The 26,629-nt window shown below is 39.8% G+C and overlaps 1 protein-coding gene and 1 pseudogene across 3 annotated transcripts in view; both read right to left on the bottom strand.

Annotated features, from left to right (window-relative positions):
• Nucleotides 1–80: 80 nt before the first annotated feature.
• The window catches only part of LOC132542424 (zinc finger protein 709-like), a 30,610-nt gene continuing 4,061 nt past the window's right edge, over nt 81–26,629 (bottom strand). For all 3 annotated transcript variants that reach the window (XM_060205031.1, XM_060205033.1, XM_060205030.1), the window contains 3 exons: nt 8,154–8,280; nt 7,928–7,985; nt 81–6,353 (listed from right to left, as the gene is read on the bottom strand). In XM_060205031.1, coding sequence (XP_060061014.1) covers nt 5,105–6,353; nt 7,928–7,985; nt 8,154–8,280 — 1,434 coding nt within the window. In that variant the 3' untranslated portion in view covers nt 81–5,104. The remainder of the gene's footprint in view (nt 6,354–7,927; nt 7,986–8,153; nt 8,281–26,629) is intronic.
• Nucleotides 4,514–4,677, bottom strand: LOC132532580 (small nucleolar RNA SNORA33; annotated as a pseudogene).

Raw genomic sequence — 26,629 nt, 5'->3', positions numbered from 1 at the left:
TAAGAATATAGCCTTAAAGTTACATTTTTAACTTTAACGTTAATGTTTACCAAACTTTAAACACACACGTAAACATGGTCTTTTTTTTTTTAACATGGTCTTTAATACACAAGGAGAGAAACCTTTGTTACGAAGACATGTCATTTTAAACACGAATTTAGATCTGTACTGTCTTAGCCGTTCGGGGAGTGCATTGTCCAGCGGTGGCTTCTTGTGCAACTTCAGCTCCAGAAATTGTAGGTTGCGATCTCTGCAGGGATCTCTGTGTATTCTAGCTTTTCTGACTTCAGAGCCGAGTTGGGGATCTCTGCCAGGGGGGCCCAGTCCCAGCAGGGAGTCCACGGTCTCCAGGTGGTGCGGGATGTGCCCAGACTTCATAGAAGGAGGGCGGGCGGGCCAGCTGTGCAGAAGGCGCGGACCGGGGTGTCCTGGGGTGGCGGCCAGGATAGGCTGTGGCCCTGCCCGCCATGTCTGCTGCCCTGCTCTCAACTTTAGTAATTTTTACCTGAGCCAGACAGCTAACATGCAGGTGGACTAAAAATATAGTCTGGGAACATGGTGTCAAGAGAATATGACTAGAAAGTTGGATTAGAGCAGAGAGAAGCTCTCAAATGTGGGAAAGTATATAAATAAATTGTGAGAGGAGGAGATAAGAAGAGAAACAGGCTGGGGGTGTGGATCCACCTACCAACACCCATGTCCAGTGGAGAAGCAATTACAGGAGCGAGACCTTTTACCTTCTGCATTCCAGAAAGATCTTTGGTCCATACTCTCAGAAGGATAAAGAATCGGGAAGCTTCCAATGGAGAACTCTGGTAGTGGGAACTGTGTTTGCACATTACAGTGCACAAAGATCTGGGCTCAAGCTGCTGGTCCCCATGTGCAGGGGGAAAGCTTCAGGAGTGGTGAAGTAGGGCTGCAGGTGTCTCTCTCCCTCTCTGCCTCCCCCTTCCCTCTTGATCTCTGGCTATCACTAGCCAATAAAGATAATATAAAGATAATAAAATTTTTTGAAGGAATGTAGAAATAACCACTGGGTTATTGCTCCACATCACCCCCTAGAGCTTTTCTGTAAGCATTGTAATTACAGGCACTGAGCACATACAGGGTGTCACCCAGCTTGTCAATCAGGTACATCATTTCCACCTCAGAAATGCAGACTGTTTCCCAATATATAGATTAAAAACCATAAAATACTTTGTAACTCGAGAGTCACTCTACAGAAACCCCCCAGAGTGTGTCTGCTTGCTAATACTGTATGAAACCTTCTTTGCTTCAAACTCCTGTGTTTCACTCTTCAGTTCTTTGCTGATTGTCCCAAGAACCAAAGAAACAGGGGCTCTTCAATTGTTGGGCCTCATGACAGGGCCAGGGCTGGCCGGAAGCTGGCTGCACACGGAGCAAGGCAGACATTTCACTCAGCGACCCAACTCCAGACCTGGCTACATTCCTTTTTAATTTTTTAAACATTTATCCTCTTTTTGTTGGCCTTTTTTATTGTAGTTATTGATGTCATCGATGTTGGATAGGACAGAGATGGAGAGGAAGGGTAGACAGGAGGAAAGACACCACAGACCTGCTTAACTGCTTTTGAAGAAACCCCCCTGCAGGTGGGGAGCTGGGGGCTCCAACCATTATCCTTACGCAGGTCCTTGGGCTTTGTGCCACCTGCACTTAACCCACTGCACTTACAGCCCAACATTCCATTTCTTTTTATTCGTTTTTTGTCTAGTTTAGATTATGCAAAACCTTACCCTGTATTAAACATTTTTTTCATTAGGGGCTGGGTGGTGGGGCTTTAGTGCAGTGCACATGCTACCATGCAAAATGAACCAGGTTCAAGACCCTGCTCCCTAACTGCAGGAAGGAAAACTTGAGTGATGAACCAAGGCTGAAGATTTTTGTCTATATTTTAAAAATTTGTTGTTTAATATTTATTTTTCCTTTTGTTGTCCTTGTTTTCCATTTTTGTTATAGGTATTATTATTGTTACTGATGTCATTGTTGTTAGGACAGAGAGAAATGGAGATGGGGAAGAAAGGAGAAAAAGACACCTGGGAGTTGGGAGGTAGCATAGCGGTAAGTGCAGGTGACAGAAAGCACAAGAACCGGCTTAAAGATCCTGGTTCAAGCCCTGGCTCCCCACCTGCAAGGAAGTCGCTTTACAAATGGTGAAGCAGGTTTGCAGGTGTCTCTCCCCATCTTTCCCTCCTCTCTCCATTTCTCTGTCCTATCCAACGATGATGACATCAGTAACAAAAATAATAATTACAACAGTAAAACAAGAGCAACAAAAGGGAATGAATAAATAATAAAAAGAAAATTGAAAAAAAAAACACTTGCAGATATGTTTCACTACAGGTGAAGTAGCAGGTGAGGAGCCAAGGGCTCGAACTGGGATCCTAATGCTTTCCTTGCATTTTGCACCACCTGCACTGATCCTGCTGCACTATCACCCAATTCCGTCTCTCCTCATTTCTTAAAAATACTTTATCTTTATTAGTGGACACAGACAGGGAGAAACTGAAGGTAGAGGAGATAAAGAGGAAGAGAGACACAGACAGCTGCAGCCCTGCTTTACCCTTAATGAAGCTTTCCTCTGCAGGGGCTTGAACCTAGATCCTTGTACACTATAATGTGTATACTTAGGCATGCCACCACCTGGTCTTCCTCTCTCCTTCTCCCCTCTCAATTTCTCTCTGTCCTATCAAATGAAAAGAAAAAAAAAAAAACAAGGAAAAATGGCCAGCAGGAACTGTGGATTCACAGTCCTGGAACTAAGCTCCAGCCATAACTTTGGTGGCAATAAAAATACACCCTACTGGTGGCGCAAAGACTGGCTTAAGGATCTTGGTTCAAGCCCCTGTCTCCTCACCTATAGGGACGTTGCTTCACAACAGTGAAGCAGGGCTGGAAGTGTCTATCTTTCCCCCTCTCCATTTCTCTCTGTCCTGTCCAACAATGATGACAACAATAATAAAACAAGGGCAACGAAAAATAAATATTAAAATGGATAAAGAATATGGAAGCTTCCAGTGGAGGGCACTCTGGTGGACATGGAGCTCCGGTGATAGGAATCAATGATCTTGTTAATCATTATTAAATCACTAATAAAAAAAAATACATGAGTAAATAAATGAATGAATGACAAAACAAAAAATCCTTTAATCAAGGGAGTGTTGAATTACAAAACTGCTGTATGCAGAGGGTAAGTAGCATAATGGTTCTTCAGATTCTTGTTTCTATGGCTCCAGAGTCCCAGGTTGGTGTCAGCACGCCTCAGCCACGCGGAGTCCTCACTGCTTTCCAACCCTCCTACCTGGCCCCTTTGAGTCCCTGGATCAGCAGTGACAGAGGACAGCTAATTAAAGTCCCACCTCGTGTGTTCCATTCATCACTCCTTTTTTCAATTTTTCCATTTGTTTTTTGTTGTTCTTGACATTACTGCTGTTGTTGCCATTGCTCTCATTGCTGGATAAGACAGAGAGAAATGGAGAGAAGGAAAGAAAGACGGACACCTGCAGAGCTGCTTCACTACCTGTGAAGCGACCCCCTGCAGGTGTGGAGCCAGGGGCTGGAACCTTGATCCTTGTGGTCCTTGCACTTCCCGCCACATGCGCTGAACCCGCTGTGCTAATGGCTGACCCCCTCCTCTCTCCATTTCTCTCTGTCCTAACGACAACATCAATAACAACACTAATAATGATTACAACAATAAAAAAACAAGGGCACAAAAAAGGGAAAATAAATATGTAAAAAAGTTTTAAGATTCACATATTGTAGCATCCATTCTTATTCCACTGTTTTACATTCACTGGGCTCTCAAGTACCAGTTACTTACTATGTCTGTAAAGTCATTCTACAATATCTTCACTAACAAGAATTGTTTATCTTTTAAAAAAAATTTTGATTTGGGGTCAGGCAGTAGTGCAGCTGGTTAAGCACATGTGGATCAGGATTTAAGATGCTTCACAGGCGATGAAGGTCTGCAGGTGTCTTTCCCCGTCTTCCTCTCCTGTTTCTCTCTGTCCTATCCAAAGACAATAATAACCACAACAAACGGAAATAAATATTAAAAAACAAAATTTTATTGTTCTTGTAGTTACTATTACTGTTCTTATTGATGTTGTCATTGTTAGGACACAAATGGAAAGAGTAAGATGAGACAGGAAGTGATAGACACCAGCAGACCTTCTTCAACACCTGTGAAGCAACTCCCCTTCAGGTCGTGAGCTCAGGGCTTCAACCAGGATCCTTACGCCACTTCTTGGGCTTGATGCCTTGTGTGCTTAACCTGCTGTACTACTGGCTGAGTCCCAAGAATTGTTTTTATTATTTATTCTTTTTTCTATTTTTTATTATTGTAGTAGTTGTTATTGATGTTGTTGTTGGATAGGATAGAGAGAAATGGAGAGGACGAAATGGAGAGTGTAGAAGCTCACATCTGAAAACTATTATATTGAACCACTAGTCTCTGGTTGCATTTTTTTTTTTTTTTCCTTTTATTAAAATTTTATATAGTCACTTTCAGGGACCTTAAATGGCAAACGCTAGTAGTAGTAGTAGGGACCTTAAAGACCCTAACGTCATTAAGGCTCGTAACATGGCATTACTATTGCCAATTATAAAAAATTTCTGCAGAAACGCAATCAGGTAAGCAGATTCATTGACTGGCTTGCATCTCTTTTCCTAATCTTAGTCCAGTTTATGTTCAAAAGATTAATTTCTATTGTGAATATTTTCACGTATTAGAATTTAGTGGAACATCTAATGCTTTATTACATTCATAAGGTTTTGCTTCACTGTGAATTCTTTCATGTCTACAAAGAGGACTGGAATAATGAAATGTTTTCAACACTGATTATATTCATCACATTTCTCTCCATTGTGAGTTATTTCATGTTAACAAAGATGACAGGCTTGAATCAATGTTTTGCTATTTATAGTCACTGGGTTTCTTTCCACTGTGAGATCTTTCAAATCTCTTACAAAAACTGGCTTAAATGAATGTTAGGCTACATGGTTACATTCATGAGGTTTATTTCTCTCCACTGTGAGTTCTTTCATGTAACTGAAGAAATCAAGAAACCATGAATGCTTTACTTCATTGTTTACATTCAAAGGATTTCTCTCTACTGTGAATTCTTTCATGTGTCTGAAGATTACTAGAACAACGGAATGTTTTACTACATAGTTTACATTCATAGGGTTTCTCTCCACTGTGAATTCTTTCATGTGTCCGAAGATAACTGGAAGAACTGAATGTTTTACTACATAGTTTACATTCATAGCGTTTTTCTCCACTGTGAATTCTTTCATGTGTCCGAAGATAACTGGAACAACTGAATGTTTTATTACATTGTTTACATTCATAGAGTTTCTCTCTAATGTGAATTCTTTCATGTTTCCGAAGACTACTGGAACAAGTGAATGTTTTACTACATAGTTTACATTCATAGGGTTTCTCTCCACTGTGAATTCTTTCATGTTTCCGAAGACTACTGGAAAATGTGAATGTTTTATTACATAGTTTACATTCATAAGGTTTCTCTCCACTATGAATTCTTTCATGTGACCGAAGATGACTGGAACAATTGAATGTTTTACTACACTGTTTACATTCATAGGGTTTCTCGCCACTGTGAATTCTTTCATGTGTCTGAAGACAACTGGAACGACTGAATGTTTTACTACATTGTTTACACTTATAGGGTTTCTCTCCACTGTGAATTCTTTCATGTCTCTGAAGATGACTGGAAGAACTGAATATTTTACTACACAGTTTACATTCATAGGGTTTCTCTACACTGTGAATTCTTTCATGTGTACGAAGACTACTGGAACAACTGAATGTTTTACTACACTGTTTGCATTCATAGGGCTTCACTCCATTGTGAATTCTTTCATGTTTCTGAAGACCACCAAATTGCCGGGATGTTTTACTACATTGTTTACACTCATTGGGTTTCTCTCCACTGTGAATTCCTTCATGTCTCTGAAGATGACTGGAAGAACTGAATGTTTTACTACATTGTTTACATTCATAGGGTTTCTCTCCACTGTGAATTCTTTCATGTGTTCGAAGATGATTGGATCGCCTGAATGTTTTACTACATTGTTTACATTCATAGGGTTTCTCTCCACTGTGAGTTTTTTCATGTTCCCTAAGATGACTGGATCTCCTGATTGTTCTATTACGTTGTTTATATTCATAGGGTTTCTCTCCACTGTGAATTCTTTCATGTTTTTGAAGATGAATAGGATAAGTGAATAATTTGTTGTATACTTTACATTCTTGAGATATTCTAGCACTCTGACTATCTTTGTCCTCAGAGATTTTTACTGTTGTATTACTGTAAAATAATGAACAATTAATTAATGACATTTTATTGAATAAAACTGTAGTTGATTATCAAAATGTAGGACATTATTTACTTAATAACCCACAAATCACACATTAGAAATAGATATGACTAAAACATATACTGAGGGAGTTGGGCAGTAGCACAGCAGGTTAAACGCATGTGGTGCAAAGTGTAAGGATCCTGGTTTAAGCCCCTGGCTCCCTTGCGGGGGAGTCGCTACACAGGCGGTGAAGCAGGTCTGCAGGTGTCTATCTTTCTCTCCCCCTCTGTCTTCCCCTCCTTGTTCCATTTCTCTCTGTCCTATCCAAAAATGACAACATCAATAACAACAATAACTACAACAACAATAAAAAACAAACAAAAGGGTTAATAATTATTTTTAAAAAACATATACTAAAAAAATCACAGATAATGAAAAATAATAAAAATATCTCAAGTTAAAAAATGGAAAAAGGGCTGGGCACATGCTACAATGAGCAAAGAACATGATTCAAGCCCCAGTCCCCACCTGCAGGCAGAAAGCTTTGCAAGTGGTGAAGTAGGAATACAGGAGTCTTTGTGTCTCCCCTCGCTACCTCCTCATTCCTATTGATTTCTGGGTGTCTCATACATAAGTAGATAAAGATAAAAACTGATAATACCAAAATACTTTCATATAAATATATTATGCCAAATATAATGATATCATTACAGGTATTTTGCATGCATTAATTGAACTTCTATTTATTAATACCAACTTCTGGCTTTGTGTTAAAAATTTTCACTGAAAATATTGATATTTTCTAGAAGGGCTACCTCTTAAGTATCATAGAAATATAGATATTTGCAAGGATCCCAGTTCGAGCTCCGGCTCCCCTCCTTCAGGGGGGTTGTTTCACAGGTGGTGAAGTAGGTCTGCAGATATCTACCTTTCACTCCCTCTGTCTTTGCCTCCTCTCTCCATTTCTCTCTGTCCTATCTAACAATGACAACATCAATAACAATAATACAACAACAATGAAAACAAGGATAACAAAAGAGAAAATAAAAAATATTTTTTAAAAATATAGATGTTCATACATTGAAGATATTCTTATTGTTTCTAAGTGTACTATTTTATAAGTACATAGCATCTTTGCCCCTTTTAAAAATTTCCATTTCCTTGTAACATGTGAGAAAGATTTTCCTATAAAGTGGAGAAAAGACAGATAATGTAGAACATCATTATGGTACTCAGTGACTCAGATGGGAACTTCACTCATGTACATCACATACATCATATTGGAGTCCACTTGTCCAATTATTCTATAACCTAGTCATGAAATATTTTTGATTTGCTTATTTAAAAATTTGATCTATTTGTGGCAGTGACTATAACTTTCATTTTCTGAATGAATTGTATTAAAAGAGGTCACATGCAATTGTTAAGTCAGTAGAGAGCACACCATTAAGAACCCATGAGTCTCCTTATACAGGGAAACCATACAGGCACCTGATCTCAGTAAATTACAGAGACAACACTTTTGAAAACACAGTAGCTTTTTAGGTGATACATCACGCTTTACTGTAAATGTAACTCTCACCTTTGTTTACACCCATGCAAATTATGCTGCGCTTTGGTGGAATGTTCTTGTATCTTTTCTAAAATTACAAAATATAAAAAGTATTAGAAATTATACAAGTAGATTGAATTCTTAATCCATCACGAGTCACAATCAAACCTTGCTCACTGAACAGTATCTCCGTTTCTACACTGGTGAACAAAAGGGATTTGTCTTATAGTTGAAAAATTAAGGCGATCAGAGTTACCTATTGAACAAAAGTTGCTCAAGTTTTCACGCATCACATCTCTGTAGAGTTTCTTCTCTGAAGGATTTAATAGTGCCCACTCCTCTTGAGTGAATATCACAGTTACATCTTCATAGGTCACTGAGCCCTTAAATATATGCAATGTGTTCATGTGAGAAAATGTGAGTGACAGATTTGTCATAGTTTCTACTTTATAAAGCCTGTGAATGATTGTCTCATCTACAAATTGTCTTTGATGACTTGAAAACCAAATACCTCTTAATCATGCTCTATAAGTTGTTAGATTGATTAGACCATTGGACTCTCTTTCACGAAGCCCTGAGTACAAACAGATATCCCTATTCTCACTATTCCCCCTCTATAGTTTTGTAATTAGTAAATGATAAAACCTTAATGGCTGTGTGGGAGTACAACTCATAGGGTGCTTACATTGCCATACAAAAGGACCTACATTCAATATCCTAGTTCTCACATGCAGGGGATGAAGCACTCTTCACAAGTGCTTAGAGGTTGTGGATACTGTCTTCCTTATTTATAATGTAAAGTTTATATAAGTAAAGAGAATTTGATAGGGAGAGTGAAATAGAAAAGTCACTGGAATTGAACCTATAGCCCCTGGGGACTTAGAGCTTAAAGTCTGATGTATCTTCTTAGTACCTTCAGTTCTTCTCATTAAAAGAAAATAAACATTAATTTAATTTATCATACATGAATAATAATCTCAACTGACCCCCACACACAGAGATAGAGATATCTCTACTTCAATTTCCTTATTAAATTCTCTTCACCTATATAAAACACAAAAATATAAATAAGAAAAAAATGGCCACTGGGTGTAATAATTTTTAAAAATATTTTATTTATGAGAAAGATAGGAGAGAGAAAGAACCAGACATCACTCTGGCACATATGCTGCTGGGGACTGAACTCAGGACCTCATGCTTAAGACTCCAAAGCTTTATCACTGTGCCACCTCCTGGACCACGGGTGTAATAAATTTATAATGAAGCCAGTGATAAAAAAAAAAGATGGGATAAGAAAGAACACATGATGATTATGTTAAGTTTGTTAGAAATGAAACATCTCTAGCCACACATGGCTCTTTATAAAAGTAACATCATTCATACATCAGACAAGAAACTAATCACCAAAATATATAAAGAGATCAGCAAACTTAGCACCAAAAAAGCAAATGACCCCATCCAAAAATGGGCAGAGGATATGAACAAAACATTCACTCCAGAGGAGATCCAAAAGGCTAACAAACATATGAAAAATTGTTCTAGGTCACTGATTGTCAGAGAAATGCAAATTAAGACAACACTAAGATACCACCTCACTCCTATAAGAATGGCATACATCAAAAAGGACAGCAGCAACAAATGCTGGAGAGGTTATGGGGACAGAGGAACCCTTTTACATTGCTGGTGGGAATGTAAATTGGTACGGCCTCTGAGGAGAGCAGTCTGGAAAACTCTCAGAAGGCTAGACATGGACCTTCCATATGATCCAGTAATTCCTCTCCTGGGGTTATACCCCAAGAACTCCATAACACCCAACCAAAAAGACGTGTGTACTCCTATATTCACAGCAGCACAATTCACAATGGCTGCTAAAACCTGGAAGCAACCCAGGTGCCCAACAACAGATGAGTGGCTGAGAAAGCTGTGGTATATATACACAATGGAATACTATGCAGCTATCAAGAACAATGAACCCACCTTCTCTGACCCATCTTGGACAGAGCTAGAAGGAATTATGTTAAGTGAGCTAAGTCAGAAAGATAAAGATGAGTATGGGATGATCCCACTCATCAACAGAAGTTAAGTAAGAAGATCTGAAAGGGAAACTAAAAGCAGGACCTGACCAAATTACAGCCAGGAACCTCACATCTCCACTTAGAGCCTCTACTTCCCCCAGTCCTGGAACTATTGGATAGGGCCCACTTTCCCGTATGCCTCTCCCAATCCATATCAAATAGTATTGCATCTGCTGATCACAACATAATCAACGCAACGATTGCCACCTCAACATGCTTCACTTCAGACTGTGTCCAGAGACTTCACGTGTGGAATGACAACACTTCAGCTTCATTACTCGGGTGAAACCTTTCCTTTCATAGTATACTCTAATTCCATCTCAGGTGGTTCACTTTCTAACAAAGTCCCAAAACCTAGATATACACCAGTTTCTATGAGAGAGAGCATATGTTCACACGTATCCATAAACTACTGCAAAATATATACCTGAAAGCAGAAGTACACTAGAGTTTGCAGTAAGTATCCCCCTAACACTTCCTCTCCACTATTCCAACCTTTGGGTCCATGATTGCTCAACAATTTGTTTGGCTTTGTATGTTAACTCTCTTTTCAGTCACCAGGTTCCAGATGTCATCAGGCTTCCCTTGACTGAAGACCCCACCAATGTGCCCTGGAGCTCTGCTTCCCCAGAGACCCACCCTAATAGAGAAAGAGAGAGGCAGACTGGGAATATGGACCGACCAGTCAATGCCCGTGTTCAGCAGGGAAGCAATTACAGAAGCCAGACCTTCCACCTTCTACAACCCACAATGACCCTGGGTCCATGCTCCCAGAGACAGAGAATGGGAAAGCTATCAGGGGAGGGGGTGGGGTATGGAGATTGGGTGGTGGGAATTGTGTGGAGTTGTACCCCTCCTACCCTATGGTTTTGTTAATTAATCCTTTCTTAAAAAAAATTAACATCATTATGGAAGCATGGAAATTATACTTTTAGAGTGATCATACCACATTAAGGTTCTCTGTAGTGTCACTGTCCAAAAAAAAAAAAAAGAAGTAAAAAAACAAAAGAATGTTAAACAAATAAGTAAGAATTATCAGGTGCAGGGCACTATTGTACCTAGTTAAGTGTACCATATCACCAAAACACAGGACCTAGGATTGAGAACTGCATCCCACCTGAGAGGGGGACACTTCATGAGTAGTGATACAGGACTGGAGGTGTGTGTCTCTCTCTCTCTCTACCCCTATTCCACTCTCGATTACTATCTGTCCTGTCAAATAAAATGGAAAGAAAAAATACATATCTTGAGCAAAAGTTCTGACACAGAGCTCAAGAAATAACCCTGGTGGCAGAGAAAAGAACTATTATCCAGTAATCTACATCCCTCTAAATTTCCCTCTTTAATAAGAAGTATAATTTTTTAAAAGAACTTTATGTTGGGAGTCGGGCGTTAGCGCTGTGGGTTAAACACTCGTGGCGCAAAGTGCAAGAACTGGAGTAAGGATACTGGTTCTAGCCCCCGGTTCCCCACCTGCAAGGGAGTCTCTTCACAGGCAGTGAAGCAGGTCTGCAGCTGTCTATCTTTCCCTCACACTCTCTGTCTTCCTCTCCTCTCTCTATTTTCTCTGTCCAATCCAACAACAACAACATCAATAACAGCAATAACTACAACAATAAAACAACAAGGGCAAAAAGGGAATAAATTACTTAAATATTTTTTAAAAAAGAACTTTATGGGAGTCGGGATGTAGCGCAGCGGGTTAAGCACAGGTAGCACAAAGTGGAAGGACCAGAGTAAGGATCCCAGTTCGAGCCTCGGCTCCCCACCTGAAGGGGAGTCGCTTCACAGGCGGTGAAGCAGGTCTGCAGGTGTCTATCTTTCTCTCCCCCTCTCTGTCTTCCCTTCCTCTCTCCATTTCTCTCTGTCCTATCCAACAACTACAAGGACAACAAGAATAACTACAACAATAGAACAACAAGGGCAACAAAAGGGAATAAATATTTTTAAAAAAGAACTTTATGTTATCGTATTAATTTATTTCCCTTTTTGTTGCCCTTGTTTTTATTGTTGCTGTTGTTATCGATCTTGTCATTGTTGGATAGTACAGACAGAAATGGAGATTTGAGGCTTGCTTCACTCCTGAGTAGGGGACACTTCATAAGCAGTGAACAGGCCTGCACGTGGCTCTTTGACCTCTGTTCCACTCTCCATTTCTTGCTATCCTATCAAATAAAATGGAGGGGAAAAATGGCTTTCTTGAGTATTGGATTCATGTTCTGACTCTGAGTTCAAGAAATAACTATGGTGGCAGAAAAAAATAAGAGGGCAAAAGAAATGTTTTGCACCACATGCATTTAAAACACAGTGCTACTGCCTGACTCCCATACATTTGCAACAAAATTTTTTCAAGAAATAATCTTCAAAAACTATAAATTGCTGTGAAATAGACATAAGGAAAACAAAAATGTTGATTACTGGTGGATTATTAATGATTATCAAAACTAAATGACCATTTTAAAAGTGGCATATACATGCTATGCACGTCTCCATCAAAATCCCTAAGAACATGTTTAAAGCAAGAAAATGATGCTGAAATTAAATAGGTGAAGTCCCTATATATATAAAAAATGATGTGGAGGAAAATGAGTCAGTCACCACATGCATATAAAAAACAACACCATCACATGACACCATGGTTAAACCATGGTTAAACTCCAATTTCATTAAGCACCTGTATGTTAGACTGGTATCCAAAAAATCCTCAGAAGTCATCTGCAGTACAGTACATAATATTTGATTTAGAAATGTCTTCAGAGACATAAGCTCAACATCTGAAATAAGTAAATAAATGGAGAAGTGAACCACTGAGACTATAACTGAAAATATTTGGTATAATGACAAGACCAATCATCAAGACAAAGAGATGCAGTAAAAAAAAATAAATAAAAGGGAGTTGGGCTGTAGTACAGCGGGTTAAGTGCAGGTGGCGCTAAGCACAAAGACCCACATAAGGATCCTGGTTCAAGCCCTGGCTCCCCACCTGCAGGTGTGTCGCTTCACAAGCGGTGAAACAGGTCTGCAGGTGTCTATCTTTCCCTCCCTGTTGGATAGTATGCCAGCTCCCCCTGGCTTCTGTTTAACCATATGCCTATATAGGGATAGATTTAATCCCATTCAAAGCTTTGGTCTATTTACATAAATCACTTTTACATTTACATAAAGCACTCCCTCCAGGGCATTGGTGGTTCAGTGATAGGATTCTCGCCTGCTCCATCCTCTCCTTGTCACACTCTGATTTTCACCAGTCACTTTTCTCTCCACCCTCTCTATGTCACATCCTGTTCCCACCCTACTTGGCAAGTATATATAAAGACAGCATTGTGAGTTTTACAGTACCTTTAGTTAAGCTTAGCTTGATATAGATTGCGCTGCATCCTGCATGAATAAAGAGATACTGCCAACAGCTCAACCATGAGTCCCTGATCGTCTGTTACCCGCCCGTGAAGCCAGCCCGGCGAAAACAACATAGCCCGCGCAAAACAACATATGGCGCCCAACGTGGGGCTGGACCTGCGCAACTCCCAGATAAGTGAAGACTTTGCCTGCCTATGCACTATGGTCTTCTCTTCTACTTATGAAGAGGTTTGCCAAAGCCTCTACTGTTTCATTATGAGACAGTTAGTCTGTCTCTGGAACATTTTACTCTGGGCCACACTTCGGTTCCCTGACCGGGAACTTTGGTTTCTTATGACCAGGATCATAGAGCTTGGGAGATGCATGGAGATTTCTCCTTGGACTTTCTGGACTCCCTCTCCCATGTTTCCTGAGGAAAAGGACTACATTTTGCTCTGGGCCACAGTTTGGTTCTTTATGACCGTGATCGTAGACCTTGGGATGTGCATGGGGATTTCCCCTGGGACTTTCTGGACTTCTTCTCGAATGTTTCCCATGGAGAAGGACTACTCTAATTTGAAGAACATTCTCGAGTACCCTGGCAGTTCCCAAGTATGGAGACACGTGGTTAGTTCTACTCTCCTGATTGGATTCTTTCTTCGATGGGAAGACACTTTTAAAAGTAGATGCCTGAAGCAATCCAGCAGGAACAGTCAGAAGCACCCTAAATGGAATTTCGAGGAGCTTTTTGGACTAGGATGCCCTCAAGGGACTCTTAATCCTACATGCTGTCAAGTCTTCACATGAAAAAGCATCTACTCAGATGAAAATTTCTGGAAATCCATTTGGACCCCTGTTCTCTGACATCGCCCACAAGATGGAATGATTACAACACACCCCCGGAAACCAATGATGAGACCTGGAACGACCTGAAGAAACAGATTCACAGACTCCAAAGCTCACTCTCTACAGAAAAGCAGAATTCTGGTGGCCGACATTCCCCATTGAGACAGACGTGCAGCGTTTCATCCTCTGGCATTTTCTTCTGTGGTCAGCTACTTTGGACTGAAACCTCCATCAGACTTACTGGTACATGCTGCTGTGTTTCTCAAAGACTAACTTCAGCCAATTGCCTTGAGACTTTATAAACCACGTCCCCTCGCCTGCAGGCTCTGCCCCAGAGGCAGAAAACTCCCCTTCCTTATAAGGTTATGCCCACAGAGGCATGAAGCGCCCCAAGAGGCAAGAGATGCCCACAGAGGCAGGAAACGCCCTTTGAGGCAAGAGATGGCCCCAGAGGCATGAAGCGTTCCCAGAGGCAAGAAATGCCCTTTCGCCTGCTAGGCCTTGTCCTTTGAGGCAAGAAACGTTCCCCATGGCATCACACTGGTTATTGCTGCTCGCCTATTTTGTTTTCCATGTCTTATGCCAGTTCTTTTGAAAATGCCTGTACGATATAGGTTTCTGTTCTCCCCACAATGGCCATTAGTTAAAAAGAAAGGGGGAATTGTTGGTATGCATGAGACCCCTTCTGTTTCATTTGGTTTAAATCCCCCCTGCTTAACACTATTCTATTTACATAACCACTGCATTCTATTTACATAACCACTGTTAACAAGCACCTCCCTCCAGGGCATTGGTGGTTCAGTGATAGGATTCTCGCCTGCTCCGCCCCCTCCTTGTCACACCCTGATCCTCTCCTTGTCACACTCTGATTTTCACCAGTCACTTTTCTCTCCACCCTATGTCACATCCTGTTCCCACCCTACTTGGCAAGTATATATAAAGACAGCATTGTGAGTTTTACAGTACCTTTAGTTAAGCTTAGCTTGATATAGATTGCGCTGCGTCCTGCATGAATAAAGAGATACTGCCAACAGCTCAATCATGAGTCCCTGGTCATCTGTTACCCGCCTGTGAAGCCAGCCCGGCGAAAACAACATAGCCTGCGCAAAACAACATCTCCCTCTCTCTGTCTTTCCCCTCCCCTCTCCATTTCTCTCTGTCCTATCCAATAACAATGACAACAATAATAACTACAACAATAAAACAACAAGGGCAACAAAAGGGAATAAATAAAAATAAATATAAAAAAGAAGAAATTTACTAAAATAAATAAACATATTTACATGCTATATATCAGAGGCCTAATCAGCAATATATGTTCTCAAAAAAATCAGTAGAAACATGAATAACCACAGTAAATGTGCAGAAAGAAATATATAGTCTCTTTAAACAAGAAGATGTATAGTAAAAGGGAAGTGCAGGTGGTGCAAAGTGGAAGGAGCTGCATAAAGGTCCTCATTCAAGCCCCCCGCTCCGCACCTGCAGGGGAGTCACTTCACAGCCAGTGAAGTAGGTCTGCAGGTGTCTGTCTTTTTCTCCCCCACTGTGTTCTCCTCGCTCCATTTCTCTCAGTCCTATCGAACAATGAGTAACAAACCAGAACAACAGTCCAGCTAAAAGACCCCCAAATGGTGAAGCACAAAATAATGAGTTCAACATCCAAACATTAGCTAAGGAAATAATCACAGGACTGAGTAAAGAGTGTGAAAGAACTGTAATCAGAAATACAGGAACAACAAATGAGACTCTGGAAGAAAACACTAACTATCTCAAGGTTATCAGGGCTGAAAGCTGAAATAGCTGAGGTAAGAACACAACTAGCTGAACAAGCTAAAACAGTATCAGAACAGGGAAACAAAATAGATGAACTCCAGAAAACAGTAGAGGGCAGAGAGAATAGAATCAAGGAGGCTGAAGACAGAATTAGCAAGATCGAGGCCAAATTAGAGACAACTAAAAAGAAGATATCTCAAAAAAAGATTAAGAGATACTGAAAACAAGAGATCTAATGGGATGACTTCAAAAGAAAAAATATACGCATTATTGGCTTACTAGAGGAAGAAAGGGAGAGGAAGAAAGCATTCTTCAGGCCGTAATAGCTGAAAACTTCTCTAGTCTAGACAACATCAAAGACATAAAGATTCAAGAAGCCCAGAGAGTCCCAAACAGAATTAACCCAGACTTAAAGACACCAAGACACATCATATTTAGAATAGAAAGGAATAAGGATAAAGAAAGGATCCTGAAGGCTGCAAGAGAAAAACAAAGAGTCACCTACAGAGGAAAACCCGTAAGATTAGCAGAAGACTTCTCTACACAAACACTACAGGCCAGAAGAGAATGGCAAGATATCTATCGAGTGCTCAATGAGAAAGGCTTTCAACCAAGAATACTATATCCTGCTAGACTGTCATTCAGACTAGATGGAGGCATCAAAACCTTCTCAGACAAGCAACAGTTGAAGGAATCAACTATCACCAAGCCTACCCTGAAAGAAGTTTTGAAAGGTCTTCTATAAACAGTCAGACCATCATAAATAGGACATATATCAACACACTCTAAAATTCTACAAGAATGGCATTAAAATATCTTCAATCTTTGATATCCATAAATGTCAATGGCCTGAATTCACCTATTAAAAGACACAGAGTAGGAAGATGGATCAGAAAATACAACCTAATATGCTGTCTACAGGAAACTCACCTAACTCAACAAGACAAACACAGATTTAAAGTGAAAGGATGGAAAACGGGGGTCGGGCGGTGGCGCAGTGGGTTAAGCACACGTGGCGCAAAGCGCAGGGACCAGCGTAAGGATCCCAGTTCGAGCCCCCGGCTCCCCACCTGCAGGGGAGTCGCTTCACGGGCGGTGAAGCAGGTCTGCAGGTGTCTTATCTTTCTCTCCCCCTCTCTCTCTGTCTTCCCCTCCTCTCTCCATTTCTCTCTGTCCTATCCAACAACAAAGCAACGTCAACAATGGCAATAATAACCGCAACGAAGCTGCAACAACTAGGGCAACCAAAAGGGGGAAAAATGGCCTCCAGGAGCGGTGGATTCATGGTGCAGGCACCGAGCCCAGCAATAACCCTGGAGGGGAAAAAAAAAAAACCTAAAAAATAAATAAATAAATAAAAGGATGGAAAATTATCATACAAGCCAATGGCCTACAAAAAAGGGCAGGAACAGCTATTCTCACATCTGACACAATAGACTTTAAAATAGATAAGATTAAAAAAGATACGAATGGACACTACTTAATGCTCAGAGTATCAGTCAATCAAGAGGACTTAACAATTATTAACATTTATGCACCCAATGAGAAGCCATCTTAATACATCAAACATCTAGGGAAAGAGCTAAAGCAATATATTAACAGCAACACAGTCATAGTAAGGGACTTCAACACCCCACTCTCTCAACTTGACAGATCATCCAGGCAGAAAATCAATAAAGACACAAGGGAGATAAATGAAGAGATAGATAAACTAGAACTACTGGACATTTTCAGATTCATTTATCCCAAGAAACTGGAATACACACTCTACTCAAAACCACATGGGTCATTCTCAGGGATAGACTATATGTTAAGCCACAAAGACAGCATCAGCCAATTCAAGAGCATTGAAATCATCCCAAGCATCTTTTCAGACCACAGTGGAATTAAACTAACACTTAACAATCAACAAAAGATTAGTAACAGTCCCAAAATGTGGTGCTCAACAGTACACTTCTTAACAACTTCTGGGTCAAAGAGGAAATCAAGGAAGAAATCAAAATGTTTCAAGACTTCAATGAAAATGAAGACAGAAGCTATCAAAATATTTGGGACACAGCTAAGGCAGTACTGAGAGGGAAGTTCATAGCTATACAAGCACACATTAGGAAACAAGAAAAAGCACAAATAAACAGCCTGATTGCACATCTTAAAGACCTACAAGAAGAACAACAAAGGAACCTTAAAGCAACGAAAAGGTCAGAAATCACTAAAGTTAGGGCTGAAATAAATAACATTGAGAATAGGAAAACCATACAAAAGATCAACGAAAGTAAATGTTGGTTCTTCGAAAGAGTGAACAAAATCGACAAACCTTTAGCCAGACTCACAAAACAAAAAAGGGAAAGACCCAAATAAATTGGATAGTCAATGAAAGAGGAGATATCACAACAGACACTGCAGAAATTCAACATATCATGCGAGGGTTCTATGAACAACTATATGCCACCAAACTAGAGAACCTGGAAGAAATGAATGATTTCCTAGATACCTACCAACTTCCAAAACTAAGTAAAGAGGAAGTGGATAACATGAACAGGCCCATCACAGCTAATGAAACTGAAACAGTTATCAAAAATCTTCGCAAAAATAAAAGTCCTGGACCAGATGGTTTTACAAATGAAGTCTACAAAACCTTCAAAGAACTAATACCTCTACTTTTAAAAGTCTTCCAGAAGATTGAAGACACTGGAATACTCCCTGCCACCTTCTATGAAGCCAACATCACCCTGATACCAAAAGCAGACAGTGACACCACCAAAAAAGAAAACTATAGACCAATATCTCTGATGAACATAGATGCGAAAATACTTAACAAAATTCTAGCCAACCAGAGACAGCAGGATATCAAAAAGATTGTTCATCATGACCAAGTGGGGTTTATCCCAGGCATGTAAGGTTGGTTTAATATATGTAAATCAATCAATGTGATCCACATCAAAATAAGCAAGACCAAAAACCACATGGTGATATCAACAGATGCAGAGAAAACCTTTGACAAAATACAACATCCCTTTATGATCAAAACACTACAAAAATGGGAATAGATGGAAAATTCCTGAACATAGTGGAGTTTATATATAGCACACCTACAAGCAACATCATATTCAATGGTGAAAAACTGGAAGCATTTCCACTCAGATCAGGTACTAGACAGGGCTGAACACTTTCACCATTATTATTCCACATACTGTTGGAAGTTCTTACCAGAGCAATCAGGCAGGAGCAAGAAATTAAAGGGATACAAATTGGAAGAGAAGAAGTCAAGTTCTCCCTATTTGCAGATGACATGATAGTATACACAGAGAAACCTTAGGAATCCAGCAAGAAGCTTTTGGAAATCATCAGGCAATACACTAAGGTTCAGGCTACAAAATTAACATTCAAAAGTCAGTGGCATTTCTCTATGCAAACATTAAGCTAGAAGTAATTGGAATCCAGAAATCAATTCCTTTACAGCAACAAAAACAATAAAATATCTAGGAGTAAACCTAGGCAAAGAAGTGAAAGACTTGTATACTGAATATTATGAGTCACTACTCAAAGAAATTGAAAGAGACACAAATAAGTGGAAAGATATTCATGGGTTGGTAGAATTAACATCATCAAAATGAATATACTACCCAGAGCCATTTACAAATTTAATTCTATCCCCATCAAGATCCCAGCCACATTTTTTAGGAGAATAGAACAAATGCAACAAATGTTTATCTGGAACCAGAAAAGACCTAGAATTGCCTAAATAATCTTGAAAAAAAAGAACAGAGCCGGAGGCATCACACTCCCAGATCTCAAACTGTATTATAGGGCCATTGTCATCAAAACTGCTTGGTACTGGAACATGAATAGACACACTGACTGACCAGTGGAATAGAACTGAGAGCCCAAATTGAGGCCCCACACCTATGGACATCTAGTCTTTGACAAAGGGGCTCAGACTATTAAATGGGGAAAGCAGAGTCTCTTCAACAAATGGTGTTGGAAACAATGGGTTGAAACATACACAAGAATGAAACTGAACCACTGTATTTCACCATATAAAAAAGTAAATTCCAAGTGGATCAAGGACTTGGATGTTAGACCACAAAATATCAGATACTTGAAGAAAATATTAGAACTCTTTTCCGCATAAATTTTAAAGACATCTTCATTGAAATGAGTCCAATTACAAAGAAGACTAAGGCAAGTATAAGCCTATGGGGCTACATCAAATTAAAAAGCTTCTTCACAGCAAAAGAAACCACTACCCAAACCAAGAGACCCCTCACAGAATGGCAGAAGATCTTTACATGCCGTACATCAGACAAGAGTTTAATAACCAACATATATAAAGAGCTTGCCAAACTCAAGAACTAGACAACAAATAACCCCAACCAAAACTGTGGGGAGGACTTGGACAGAATATTCACCACAGAAGAGATCCAAAAGTCTGAGAAACACATGAAAAAATGCTCCAAGTCTCTGATTGTCAGAGAGATGCAAATAAAGACAACAACGAGATACCATTTCACTCCTGTGAGAATGTCATACATCAGAAAAGGTAGCAGTAACAAATGTTGAAGAGGGTGTGGGGTCAAAGGAACCCTCCTACACTGCTGGTGGGAATGTCAATGGGTCCAACCTCTGTGGAGAACAGTCTGGAGAACTCTCAGAAGGCTAGAAATGGACCTACCCTATGATCCTGCAATTCCTCTCCTGGGAAATATCATAAGGAACACAACATATCCATCCAAAAAGATCTGTGTACACACATGTTCTTGGCAGCACAATTTGTAATAGCCAAAACCTGGAAACAACCCAGGTGTCCAACAACAGATGAGTGGCTGAGCAAGTTGAGGTATATATACACAATGGAATACCACTCAGCTGTAAAAAATGGTGACTTCACCGTTTTCAGCCGATCTTGGATGGACCTTGAAAAAATTCTGTTGAGTGAGATAAGTCAGAAACAGAAGGCTGAATATGGGATGATATCACTCTCAGGATGAAGTTGAAAAACAAGATCAGAAAAGAAAACAAGTAGAACCTGAAATGGAATTGGCGTACCACACCAAAGTAAAAGACTCTGGGGTGGGTGGGAGAATACAGGTCCAAGAAGGATTTAGAGGATTTAGTGGGGGTTGTATTGTTAAATGGGAAACTGGGGAATGTTAAGCATGTACAAACTATTATTGTACTTACTGTTGAATGTAAAACATTAATTAATTCCCCTATAAACAATTTTAAAAAAATAAATAAAACTAGGGAAGCTTCCATTGGAAGCTATGGGATACCGAACTTTGATGGTGGGAATTGTATGAAACTGTGCCCCTCTTATCCCACAATGTTGTCAATTATTATGAAATCACTAATAAAATAAGTTTTTAATTAATTTATTGGGGAATTAATTAAAAAAATTTTTTTACATTTATTTATTTACTTTCCCTTTTGTTGCCCTTATTATCGTTGTTATTGCTGTCATCGTTGTTGGATAGGACAGAGAGAAATGGAGAGAGGAGGGGAAGACAGAGAGGGGGAGAGAAAGATAGATACCTGCGGACCTGCTTCACCGCCTGTGAAGCGAGTCCCCTGCAGGTGGGGAGCCAGGGTTCGAACCAGGATCCTTATGCCGGTCCTTCTGCTTTGTGCCACCTGTGCTTAACCCGCTGAACTACGCCCGACTCCCGAATTAATGTTTTAATAAAATGTTTTTTAAAAAAGAAAAGGTAGAAAGGATTCACTGGATTGTAGTAAACACCTGGTATGTGGACCACTTGTGGTGGTTTTGGTGTGGTACTGACGTCAAGAAAGGAAGCTATACACTTGACCTTATACACTGTTATAAACCAATTTTAACCACAACTTTAAAAAAAGGTCTAAGTATTTAAAACAAAAATGAATTTAAAAGATAGGTCATGAAGTGTAGTATTCAGACTATATAGGAAGAGTTAAGTCAACTCTGGTTTCTGCCCTTAGGACATTTACAAGTTAGTAAAGTAACAACAATGTAACTTGATGTGTTTTAGAAAATAAGGAATATATAGACACAACATATTGTAACATATTGTAATATCAGTTTTTGGCCTGCCTCCAATGTAGAAAACAATGAACACATGCAGTGATTTGTACAGGAGACATCATGCTCCACTGTCCATATAACTGCCCTTCTCGTTACCAGTTCAGAGCAGAGAAGAGTGGTAGGCCTGAAGTATCTTCTCTAAGATACTTCGGATAAAGAACAGGAAAGCCATCAAGGGAGGAGACTGGATACTGAATTCTGGGGTGGGCATTGTGTGGAAATGTACCCCTCTTATCCTATAGTCTTGTCAGTATTTCTATTTTATAAATGAAAATTTTAAAAAAAGAAGGTATAAAGGCTTATGTTTACTGTCCAGGACCATTTTCTCAATTTATTAAAAGATATCTACTCCCAAAGATAAAAAAAAAAAAAAATCATTTCACAGGGTCTTTCTGGGGGCATACCAAGTAGAGACCACAAATGATCACCTGAGAGATCCCAGATGGGTTCAAGACCCATCTCTCCAACAGCTGTAGAGGGAATTCTCACAATTGTATGGGCTTCACCCCCATCCTCATTTCTTGTATCTATTTATATCTTTATCTAACATGACATTCAAGAATGTTGACACAGAGTCCCAGTGACAATACTAATTGGAAAGAGTTTTAAAAGTGGCTGGGCAGATTGCATAGTGACCATGCACAATCCTTCCATTCTTGAAGCTTTCATTCCCCAGCATCACTATAAGCCAGAGTTGAGCAGTACTTTGGTCAGTCTCTCTTCCTCTCTCTCCTTCATTAAATCAAGGACCCAGGTTTGAGTCCCCAGTCCCCATCTGCAGGGGGAAAGCTTCATGAGTGGTGAAGTTGTGCTACAGATATCTGTTTGTCTCTCTCTCTATCCCACCCTTCCCTCTCAATTTCCAGCTGTCTCTAGCTAAATAAATAACTACAGTGAAATAAATTAAAAAATCACTTTCTGGACCCCATAAATGACACTGGGTTGATAGTCCCAGAAGGATAAAGAATATGAGAGCTATCAGGGTAGGGGATGGAATATGGAGTTCTGGCAGTGGGAAGTGTGTGGAGTTGTACCCCCTCTTATCCTATGGTTTTTTGTTTCCATTATATAAATAATAATTAAATAGGGAGTTAGGCGGTAGCACAGTTAAGAGCACATGGCGCCAAGCACAAGGATCCCTGATCGAGCCCCCAGCTCCTCAGCTGCTGGGGAGTCACTTTACACTCGGTGGAGCAGGTCTGCAGGTGTCTGTCTTTCTCTCCCCTCTGTCTTCCCCTCCTCTCCCCATTTCTCTGTCCTACCCAACAAGGAGCAAACATTAACAATTATAGCCACAAGGATTCAACAACAAGGGAAACAAAATGGGGAAAAAAAAAGAAATAAACCTGGTAACAGAAAAAACATGGAGGCCAAGATAAGAACAGTTATCCAGTAATCTACATCCTCCTTAATTTCTCTCTATCATAGGAAGTAAAATATAATTTATAAATACAAAAAGATGCTATGGGGAGGAGGGAGCTGTTGAGTAAAGTTTTTATCAGTGAAAGGGTCTATGTTCCTTAAGATGCACTTGGATGTTACAACAGTAACCAAAAAACCTATAGAAGTCATCCTCAGTACAGTACATATCTGATTTGGAAATGTCTTCAGAGACCTGAGCTCAATATCAATGATAAAAAAGTTAATGGAGGGGGTCGGGCGGTGGCGCAGTGGGATAAGCGCATGAGGTGCAAAGCGCAGGAACCGGCATAAGGATCCCGGTTCGAGACCCCGGCTCCCCACCTGCAGGGGAGTCGCTTCACAGGCGGTGAAGCAGGTCTGCAGGTGTCTATCTTTCTCTCCCCTTCTCGGTCTTCCCCTCCTCTCTTCATTTCTCTCTGTCCTATCCAACAACGAATTGCGTCAACAAGGGCAATAATAATAACCACAACGAAGCTACAACAAGGGCAACAAAAGGGGGAAAAAAAAATGGCCTCCAGGAGCGGTGGATTCATGCATGGTGCAGGAACCGAGCCCAGCAATAACCCTGGAGGAGGGAAAAAAAAAAAAAATTAATGGAAAAACAAATCACTGAGACTACATCAAACTGAAAATATTTGGTATGAAAAAAACTACACCAAGACAAAGAGATACAGTAAAAAAATAAGAAAACATATTTACATGCTATACATCAAAGTGCTAATCAGCAATATATGTACTCACACAACTCAGTAGGGTAACATAAACCACAGCAAATGTACAGTACAGGAAGACTTTTATAATCTCTTTCACCAAGATGTTTAGTCACAGGACAATTAAAATAGCTCACAATCTGAGTGGGGTTTATATTGTTATATGGAAAACTGGGAAATCTTATGCATGTACAAACTATGACAGTCTCTTTGCATAACCATTGTGCTATCTACCCTTGTCCAATGGGTTAATTTTTTTAAATTTATTTTCCCTTGTGTTGCCCTTGTTGTCTTATTATTGTTATACTTATTATTGTTATTGTTACTGATGTTGTCATTGTTGGATAGGACACAGAAATTGAGAGAGGAGGGAAAACAGAGAGAGAAAGACAGATACCTGCAAATCTGCTTGACTACCTGTGAAGTGACTCCCCTGCAGGTGGGGAGCTGGAGGCTCGAACCGGGATCCTTACTCCAGTCCTTGCGCTGCTTAATTTTTTAATTGATGGAATTCTTTATGTATTTTTCTTATCAATACTCTCTGATGTAGGACAAAACTTTTCTCAGAGTCTGTGGGAAGTATCTGTATGGTAGACATCCTTTGCTTTATAACCTTTTCAATTTGATGTAACTGTATTGATTTATTTTTGCTTTTGGTTTCCGTACAATTAAGTTTGTAGGGATGAACATGTTGACAAACTTATATGAAGGAAAGTTCTGCCTATGTTTTTATCTAAATATTTGATTATTTTTAGCCTATCAAATCACATCACTCTGGAGCAAAATTTTAAGTATTTATTTTCTTTATACTTTATTAAATAAACATTTTGAAAATCTACTTTAAAAACGAGAAAATTTCTTCTAGCTCCATCCAAGATGAGTCAGAGAAGGTGGGTTCACTGTTCTTAATAGCTGCGTAGTACTCCATTGTGCATATAGACCACAGCTTTCTCAGCCATTCATCTGTTGGGCACCTGGATTGCTTCTAGTTTTTAGCTAATACAAATTATGCTGCTATGAACATAGATGTACACATATCTTTTTGAGAGGGTGTTTTGGTGTCCTTGGGGTATATCCCTAGGAGAGGATTTACTGGGTCATATGGAAGGTCCATGTATAGTGTTCTGAGAGTTCTCCAGACAGATCTTCACAGAGATTGTACCAATTTACATTCCCACCAGCAGTGCAAGAGTTCCTTTGTCCCCACAGCCTCTCCAGCATTAGTTGCTGCTGTCCTTTTTGATGTTTGCCATTCTCACAGGGGTGAGGTACTATCTCAAAGTTGTCTTTATTTGCATTTCTATGACAATCAGTGACCAGGAGCAATTTTTCATGTGCTTGTTAGCCTTTGGGATTTCTTCTATTGTGAATATTGTGTTCCTGTCCTCTGCCCATTTTTGGTTGGTGACATTTGCTTTTTTGTTGCTAAGTTTGGTAAACTCTTTGTATATTTTGGTTATTAGTCTCTTGTCTGATGTATGGCATGTGAAGATCTTTGGCTGTGCAGCTTTTCAATTTGATGTAATCCCACTGATCTATTATCATTTTCTATTACTTTTAAATATATATATATATATATATATATATATATATATATATATATATATTTATTTATTGTCTAGGAACAGTCAAAAATTGAGAGGGGGGGGTAGAGAGGAAGAGAGACAGAAAGGCACCTGCAGCTCTGCATCGCCACTTATGAAGCTTTCCCCCTGCAGGTGAGAAGCAGGGACTCAAACCTGGGTCCTTTCACACTGTAACATGCGCTCAACTAGGTGTGACACCACCCAGTCCCTATCACTTTCTATTTCTTTGAATAACGATTCAGTTCAGTGTACAGGTCTTTCATGTCTTTGATCAGGTTTATTCCTAGGTATTTTACTGATATTGCTGCAACAGTGAATGGGAGTGAATTCTGAATATCCACTTCTTTGGATTTAGTGTTTGCATAAAGAAATGTCACTGATTTTTATACAATGACTTCGTAGCCTGACACCTTGCTATATTGCCTAATAACTTCCAATAACTTTCTACTGGAATCTTTAGACTTTCCTTTTTTTTTTTTTTAAAGAATTTATTTATTCATGAGAAAGATAGGAGTAGAGAAAGAACCAGCCATCACTCTGGTACATGTGCTGCTGGGGTTCGAACTAAGGATCTCATGCTTGAGAGTCTAGTGCCTTAGCCACTGTCACGTCCCAGACCACTTTTAAATTTTTTTAATTATCTTTGTTTATTGGATAGAGACAGCCAGAAATTGAGAGGGAAGGGGTTGATAGAGAGGGAGAGAGATAGACACCTGCAGCTCTGCTTCGCTGCTTGTGAAGCTCTCCCCTTACAGATGGGGAGCAGGGGCTTGAACCTGGATCCTTGCACACTGTAACATGTAAACTCAACCAGGTGCACCATCACCAGGCTCCTTTTAATGTTTTTCTATGTATACTATCCTATCAACTGCAAATAGTGAGAGCTTGACTTCTCCCCTTCCAATCTGTATTCCTTTGATTCCTTT

Source organism: Erinaceus europaeus, chromosome 13 (genome assembly GCF_950295315.1).
Source record: "Erinaceus europaeus chromosome 13, mEriEur2.1, whole genome shotgun sequence".
In the NCBI taxonomy this organism is placed as follows: domain Eukaryota; kingdom Metazoa; phylum Chordata; class Mammalia; order Eulipotyphla; family Erinaceidae; genus Erinaceus; species Erinaceus europaeus.
The sequence above is the reverse complement of the archived record's forward strand: the minus strand, read 5'-3'. Positions and strand labels throughout refer to the sequence as shown.